This window comes from Girardinichthys multiradiatus, chromosome 4, assembly GCF_021462225.1.
Source record: "Girardinichthys multiradiatus isolate DD_20200921_A chromosome 4, DD_fGirMul_XY1, whole genome shotgun sequence".
NCBI lineage: Eukaryota > Metazoa > Chordata > Actinopteri > Cyprinodontiformes > Goodeidae > Girardinichthys > Girardinichthys multiradiatus.
Genome location: NC_061797.1, coordinates 37555224 through 37563391, shown reverse-complemented (window position 1 = coordinate 37563391; position 8168 = coordinate 37555224). Strand labels below are relative to the sequence as shown.

The window sequence follows — 8168 nt, the reverse complement described above, 5'->3', positions numbered from 1 at the left end:
CAGTACAACCCATCCAAACATACACAAGACAAGGGGGGACGGGTCACCGAGGCTTTGCTGCCCACTCACAGGCGCTGCATAACTACAAATCACAATATGCCACAGTGGAGGGACAGAGCATTATAGACTTTCAAATGAAGCCACTGTGTGTCATATGGCAATCTGAGGACCCAAATACAAAGATGTGATTGAACGGGAGATTTACATAACGAATGTGCAGCAGACAAATCTGCATCATCATCATGTCAGTGTGGACCAAATCTTCTAATACATGTTTCTGACACTTTGGTAAATATTTGACCGAAACAATTAAGGCAGTTCTGAAGGCAAAACAGGGTCCAACCTGATACTAGCAAGGTGTACCTCTTAAAATGGCCAGTGAATGTACAGAGAATTACAATAAATTACTTGTCAGTTGAGCTTTCTTGTTATATTTATTTCATTTTTACTAGTCAAAATACGAAACAAAAGCATCACAATACTAATCCAGTAATAAGAGGATGTCTTAACCTGTTATTTTATGCTTGCTATAAATTATTGCTGTCCAAACTCCGTCCTCAGTGGCAGTCTTGGAGGTTCAGGCTGTTGTCCTGATTCAACAAACCTGACTCAAATGCATGGTTCTCTGCAGGCCTCTGTAGACCTAGGTGGCATGTTGAGGGGGTAATTCAGCTATTTGAATCTGCTGTGCTGGAGCAAGGACACATATAAAATCGTTAGGACTGGAGTTGGACACCGCTGCTATAATTGAATAGAAATATGTAAATATGATGGGGAATAAATAGTACAATCATTTATATCTGTTGCAAATTGAGATTGTAGAAGGTAATCTCACAATTTTGTCCCACAATTCACTGTCTATTACACAGCTGAACAAAGTACACTAGGATGATTCTAAACATACAAATATTTGATACTCAAGTGTAATATCAAGGAATAATATTTAGATATAGCAATTTTTGTTTTGTTTGTTTTGGCTGTTCATAATTAAGAAACAAATCCAATAGATATAAGCCAATTTGGGATTTCCAGTGAGACATTCTTCTTCTATGCAAAATGTCTAACCTCTAAATACTAGTCTTTATATGATGTGTGATATTTAATTATGAGTTTTGAATTGTTCCTATTCTCAAACAGGTCAAGGACCCTGACAATACTAGATTTCAGGCTATTAAAAAAATCTCTGCAGGGACCTAAAGAGGTTATCTGAAGTCTACCAAGAACAGAGTCTCTTTCCCATCACAGATAATAGAGAAAAAGGGCTACCCAAATGCTGGTAGCATGCACAAAACTTCTGTGGTGACATAGTGATGGTTCATTATTCCTTCTTAAGTACAGAGCGCCATGTCAGATTAATATATTTGTGCAGGATGGCGTGCTCTTTGCAGAAACCCTCCTGAGATGCATCCGCTCATGCTGCTGATAAGTTGTGTGATTAAAATCCTAATAGTGTTTGCTTTCATGTAATAAGGTTTTCCAGATTTGCCACAATTTAGCCAAGTTTGAATAGTCATGCATGTCATGGAGACCTTAGAGCTGTTGTAATCTATTGTGAAGAGGGTATATTCAAGTGGTACTGCTAGAAATATTTATGTTTTAAACTAAAAGGGGTACCTGCAACATGGCAGCTTGCACTTTCTGTGCCAATGAATCCTACTAGATAAATAGAAAAAGTAGATATTTTCCACTGGAGATGAAGAAAATGATGTAAAATCAGTAGGTATGTCAAACATAACAAATGTACTCTAGCAGGTCTGTACAGAATGATAGATAAGGGTGTGAAAGACATCTGAGATCCCAGGAAATAGTTACACCGTGTTAAACCAAATACACAGTATGTATGTTAGTTTTCTTATCCAGCAAGCTTTGACATGTGAGTTTCTTAGCAGAAAAATTGTCCTACAACAGTAAAATACTACAAGTTTCACAGTACATCCAAGTTATTACACTTTCACAAACTACAGTATTAAGGAATCACAGTGAGCAAGTAATCACTAATGTAATAGGGTGAGACGACCAACCACCCCAGTGTAATAAGTGTTTCACCATCTATAATCCTGTAGATACTTGTGATCCTGCTCCACCTAAATCTTTTTATGTTGTTATTCCTACACTGCATCTGACTGGATGGTGTGCCAGCGAGTGGTTTCTGTTTGTCCCGGACAGCAGGTTTCCCTCCAGTGCTCCCGTCCTGCATCTAAAGCATCGCTGCCAATCAGCACTCGCCCCAGAATACTGTTCTTAGTGTAGAGACGGCCCTACAAAAATAAATAGATTCAGTTACTGGAATGAATATCATATCTTTCATCAATAAAGTATTTATTTATTTTAGAGCACCCTTTCCACTTTTCTATAAGTCAAACCTGCATGACGATGAATTCGAGAGTCAGTGGCAGCTGGGTGATGTCACCAGGAGGAAGGTCAAACAGGAAAGGAGCATTCCAGATGGGGTTAGGGCCACTGGCCACTTTGGTCTCCTTTGTATCAATTATTTTATGATCCAGATGTAAGTTGATGATAACATAGTGATCTATTGGAAAGAAATAAGCAGTTTCAGCTTGTTGTAGTAACACACACTTCTTAAATTTGACCTTTGACTTAGAACGACTCTTTCTTCTAGGCCCATGTCAGGTGGTTAGCTGGATTTTATGATGTGCTAAATGTTCTATTTGTCTCAAATGAAAGAAAAATACACTATCATCTTGACTAAGGTCTGCACTGACCCTCTGTTCTGCACAATCTCTTTCTCTCAGGCACCTAAAAGAGCTCAGAGTTGGCAAACATAATATTTCCTCCCTTGTCCACCTTTCACCGTAGTTATACCCAAATCTGTTTTGATTGGCTGACCAGTCCCATGCTGCGACTCCTCTCCTGGAAGCTTTGGCTGCCAAGATGCTGTGATGTGCAGAAAGACACACACAGAGAACCAGAAAACTCTATATGACGTTTTGCCCAGCGGAGTCAGAACCCCGAAGTGATCACTCTGTTTCCTATGCAGCTGTGGGTAATAATGGTTTGCATCACATACTACGCTAAGTTGTAGTTTTTTGTTTGAAGCTCTGCAAGACTCCTATATTATTATTGACATCTGGGACATGTGTTAAGCATTCAGTAAATTTGAAGAAGTGTGTCCTCTTTGCATTATCAATCAATCTCTGACATTACCCAAGTGTGGAACAGCCGGGACATTCCAAAATCAAATCAATTTCTGAAAATAGTAGCAAACAACAGGTTTTTGTCAGACTGAAAGTGTCATAGTGTTACGTATGGCTCTGACCCACATGCAGAATCACGCTCAAGGGAAACGGGTACAAGTTTGAGAAAGGTTTATTTAAGTAGAATGGATCGGTATGGTGTGCAGGAACAACTGTAAGGAAAAACGACAGGTAAGTGGCACAATAAATGAAACCGGAACTTAAATGTGAAATGTCTCTTAGTAGGAGGGAGTAGGAAATCCGCCAGGAGGAGAGGGATTCGGACTGGAGAAGAAGTGAATTTGGATATACAGGTCCTTCTCAAAATATTAGCATATTGTGATAAAGTTCATTATTTTCCGTAATGTCATTATGAAAATTTAACATTCATATATTTTAGATTCATTGCACACTAACTGAAATATTTCAGGTCTTTTATTGTCTTAATACGGATGATTTTGGCATACAGCTCATGAAAACCCAAAACTCCTATCTCACAAAATTAGCATATTTCATCCGACCAATAAAAGAAAAGTGTTTTTAATACAAAAAACATCAACCTTCAAATAATCATGTACAGTTATGCACTCAATACTTGGTCGGGAATCCTTTGGCAGAAATGACTGCTTCAATGCGGCGTGGCAATCAGACTGTGGCACTGCTGAGGTCTTATGGAGGCCCAGGATGCTTCGATAGCGGCCTTTAGCTCATCCAGATTGTTGGGTCTTGAGTATCTCAACGTTCTCTTCACAATATCCCACAGATTCTCTATGGGGTTCAGATCAGGAGAGTTGGCAGGCCAATTGAGCACAGTGATACCATGGTCAGTAAACCATTTACCAGTGGTTTTGGCACTGTGAGCAGGTGCCAGGTCATGCTGAAAAATGAAATCTTCATCTCCATAAAGCTTTTCAGCAGATGGAAGCATGAAGTGCTCCAAAATCTCCTGATAGCTAGCTGCATTGACCCTGCCCTTGATAAAACACAGTGCACCAACACCAGCAGCTGACACGGCACCCCAGACCATCACTGACTGTGGGTACTTGACACTGGACTTCTGGCATTTTGTTCTCCCCAGTCTTCCTCCAGACTCTGGCACCTTGATTTCTGAATGACATGCAGAATTTGCTTTCATCCGAAAAAAGTACTTTGGACCACTGAGAAACAGTCCAGTGCTGCTTCTCTGTAGCCCAGGTCAGGCGCTTCTGCTGCTGTTTCTGGTTCAAAAGTGGCTTGACCTGGGGAATGCGGCACCTGTAGCCCATTTCCTGCACACGCCTGTGCATGGTGGCTCTGGATGTTTCTACTCCAGACTCAGTCCACTGCTTCCGCAGGTCCCCCAAGGTCTGGAATCGGCCCTTCTCCACAATCTTCCTCAGGGTCCGGTCACCTCTTCTCGTTGTGCAGCGTTTTCTGCCACACTTTTTCCTTCCCACAGACTTCCCACTGAGGTGCCTTGATACAGCACTCTGGGAACAGCCTATTTGTTCAGAAATTTCTTTCTGTGTCTTACCCTCTTGCTTGAGGTTGTCAATAGTGGCCTTCTGGACAGCAGTCAGGTCGGCAGTCTTACCCATGATTGAGGTTTTGAGTGATGAACCAGGCTGGGAGTTTTAAAGGCCTCAGGAATCTTTTGCAGGTGTTTAGAGTTAACTCGTTGATTCAGATGATTAGGTTCATAGCTTGTTTAGAGACCCTTTTAATGATATGCTAATTTTGTGAGATAGGAGTTTTGGGTTTTCATGAGCTGTATGCCAAAATAATCCGTATTAAGACAATAAAAGACCTGAAATATTTCAGTTAGTGTGCAATGAATCTAAAATATATGAATGTTAAATTTTCATCATGACATTATGGAAAATAATTAACTTTATCACAATATGCTAATATTTTGAGAAGGACCTGTAGTTCTTGGGTTAGAAGCGTCAGCGGAGAGGTGGAGGGTGGACAGATTAGGTTGAATGGTCTTTGGAAAATCTGGGTCCAGAATCAGCCAGCCGGGGAAGTTCCAGAGTTTGGCGTCAGGTAGGTGTGTGTGGAATATCCTTCCTGGGGAGATCCTAGGAGTGAGGCTAGTGCGAAACGAAGCAACCCGGGCCAGACTGGGTAACTGTTGGAATAATTTAATATAGATTTATCTTATATTTTCTCCTATTCTTTAACTTGACTATTTGATCTTATAACCTTTCATGATGTTTGTGTGAGTAAAGGATGTGTGAGTTGTCTGCAGGCAAAGGTCATAAATGGAGCTGAGAAGGAAGCAGTCGCAGTTGAGGAGGTCATAAAGATGAAGGCTGATTGCACTGAACAGAAGACGCACTGATCTTAAGATAGAGAGACTGTGGAAGTGTGTTGTTGAAAGATAATGGTGTTTATGACCTGTTTACAGTGCAACTGTTGTTTCCCATCCTTAGAGAATGACGTTCTTTGTAATTAGGGACCCCCAAAAAGATAATAAAAAGAGAGGGTCGGACAGATGGTTTTCAGAGCGGTGCGAGATTTCTAACTGAAAGCACATCTCTATCCGTTCTCCTCGCAGCGAGTAAATAACTAATTCTTTGTCTTTCTCTTCTTTTTGTGATGTTATAAGTATTTTAGGTTGTTTAAACCTGACAGTAACCTCCAGGCAGTCGCCGGTATAATCCTTGGAAGGTCCTTGAAAACGTAATTAGTGTTTGAACAAAACCACCGGGGCCAGCCTGGGTAACCTCCAGGTAGTCGCCGGTTCAGTTCACTAAGTAGAACAAAGAACAAGTCAAACGTTGTCGAAGGCAAAGTACACATAAACTTAATTAATATGAGGCTGGCTGACTATCTATCACAGAGGCTAACACTCGAGCGACAAGATGTCGGCTGCTTCCTGCTTAAGTACTCCAGGACTCAATCACCGAGATGGAAAACACCTGTCTCCACCACTGCTGAGCACTAGCGCCAACTAGGAGTCAAAAAACACAGACAAAAACATACAACAGAAACTCCGGCCCCGACATTACCCCCCCCCCTCAATGACCGCCACCTGGCGGTCCAGAAACAGAAGGATGGGAAGCAAAGAAATCAGAAATCAAAGTGGGGTCACAAATGAAAGATTGAGGAACCCAAGAACGATCCTTGGGATCATGACCCTCCCAATCCACCAGAAACTGCCAGTCCTGGCGACGGGAGTCAAGGATGCGACGAACAGTCCAAACCAGGTGTCCCGACTGGTCCAGGGTGGGCGGAGGGGGTTTGGCCGGAGGGCAAGAACCACAGTCCATTATGGGCTTAACCCGAGATACATGGAAGGTAGGGTGTACTCGTAAAGAGGAAGGCAACCTGAGGCGAATAGCAGAGGGACCGACTAAGGACTCAATAACGTAGGGCCCAATAAACCTAGGTGACAACCTCTTAGATATGGCCTTGAGAGGGATGTCCCACGAGGATAACCAAACCCTTTGTCCCGGCTGATAAACAGGAGCTGGCCGTCTCTTGCGGTCAGCGATATGTTTGTTCTGGGCCGCAGTCCAATTGAGCGCCTGAACTGTTTGTCTCCACATCAGTTCACATCGGCGAACATGATGGCGAACAGAGGGTACAGCCACGTCGACCTCGTCAGCCGCGAACAGAGGTGGCTGGTACCATAATGAGGCTTCAAAGGGGGAAACTCCTGTAGCAGACGAGACCTGTGAGTTGATAGCATACTCAACCCAGGGGAGATGCTCGGCCCAGTCTAACGGGGCAGAGGAGGTCACACACCTAAGTGTGGACTCGAGCTGCTGGTTGAGTCTCCCTACTTGTCCGTTAGATTGGGGATGGTGGCCTGAAGTCAGTGATACCTTGGCTCCTAAAACAGAGCAAAACTGTCGTCAAACCTGGGAAATAAACTCGGGCCCTCGGTCAGACAGAATATCCTGTGGTATACCATGTAAGCGAAAAACGTGCTTGACCAAAAGTTTGGCAGTTTGCAACTTTCTAAGTGGCACTAAGTGACAAGCCTTGGAGAAACGGTCAACAATAGACAAAATGACTGTCATACCCTTGGAAGTGGGTAGCCCAGTTACAAAATCTAAAACTAAATGTGACCAGGGATGCTTAGGGATGCTCAAAGGTTGCAGTAGACCAGCTGGAGGTTGGTTACTACTCTTGTTTCTTGAGCAAACTGTACAAGCAAGCACCCATTCCCGGACGTCCTGGTGCAAAGAGGGCCACCAGTAACGTCTGTTAATCAGGGAAATGGTGCGGCTTACCCCTGGATGTGCAGAGAACCTAGCTGTGTGGAACCACTGAATAACCTTAGACCTTACCGCAGCAGGGACATACGTACGGTCGGTAGGCCCGTTACCAGGATCAGGCTCTGTCCTTAGCGCTCGGGAGACCAGTTCCTCAGTCTCCCAAGACACAGATCCGATGGTCCAGGCAGGGGGAACAATAGGTTCAGGTAGCTCCTCAGAGTCTTCTGGTGCGAACTGCCGGGAAAGAGCATCAGGCTTGGAGTTCTTACTCCCGGGTCTGAAAGAGATGGTTAGATTAAACTGAGAAAAATAAAGAGACCAACGGGCTTGTCTTGGGTTAAGTCTTTTAGCAGTCTGTAATTAAGCCAAGTTCTTGTGGTTGGTCCAGACTAAAATAGGGTGAACGGCACCCTCTAACCAGTGTCTCCACTCCTCTAAGGCTAGCTTAATAGCAAGGAGTTCCCTGTCACCCACATCATAATTCCGCTCAGCTTGGCTCAGCCGATGCGAAAAATACCCACAAGGGTGCAGTTTGTCGTCGTCAGAGGAACGTTGTGAGAGTACTGCTCCCACCCCAGTGTCGGAGGCCTCAACTTCCAAAATGAACTGTGTGGAGGGATCTGGATGTTTTAAGATGGGTGCCTAGACGAACTTCTCCTGAAGAACACGTAAGGCTTGATCCGCAGCGGAGTTCCAAAGGAAGTGCACTTTAGTGGAAGTTAGTGCAGTTAAAGGTGCTGCCGTCTGGCTGTAGTTCCGGATGAAG

The 8168-nt window shown here is 43.5% G+C and overlaps 1 protein-coding gene across 1 annotated transcript in view; it reads right to left on the bottom strand.

Annotated features, from left to right (window-relative positions):
- Nucleotides 1–415: 415 nt before the first annotated feature.
- The window catches only part of LOC124866481 (synaptotagmin-4), a 31031-nt gene continuing 23278 nt past the window's right edge, over nucleotides 416–8168 (bottom strand). Inside the window, exons 4-5 of the mRNA XM_047362282.1 lie at nucleotides 2364–2530; nucleotides 416–2258 (exon numbers count right to left, since the gene is read on the bottom strand). Coding sequence (XP_047218238.1) covers nucleotides 2109–2258; nucleotides 2364–2530 — 317 coding nt within the window. The 3' untranslated portion in view covers nucleotides 416–2108. The remainder of the gene's footprint in view (nucleotides 2259–2363; nucleotides 2531–8168) is intronic.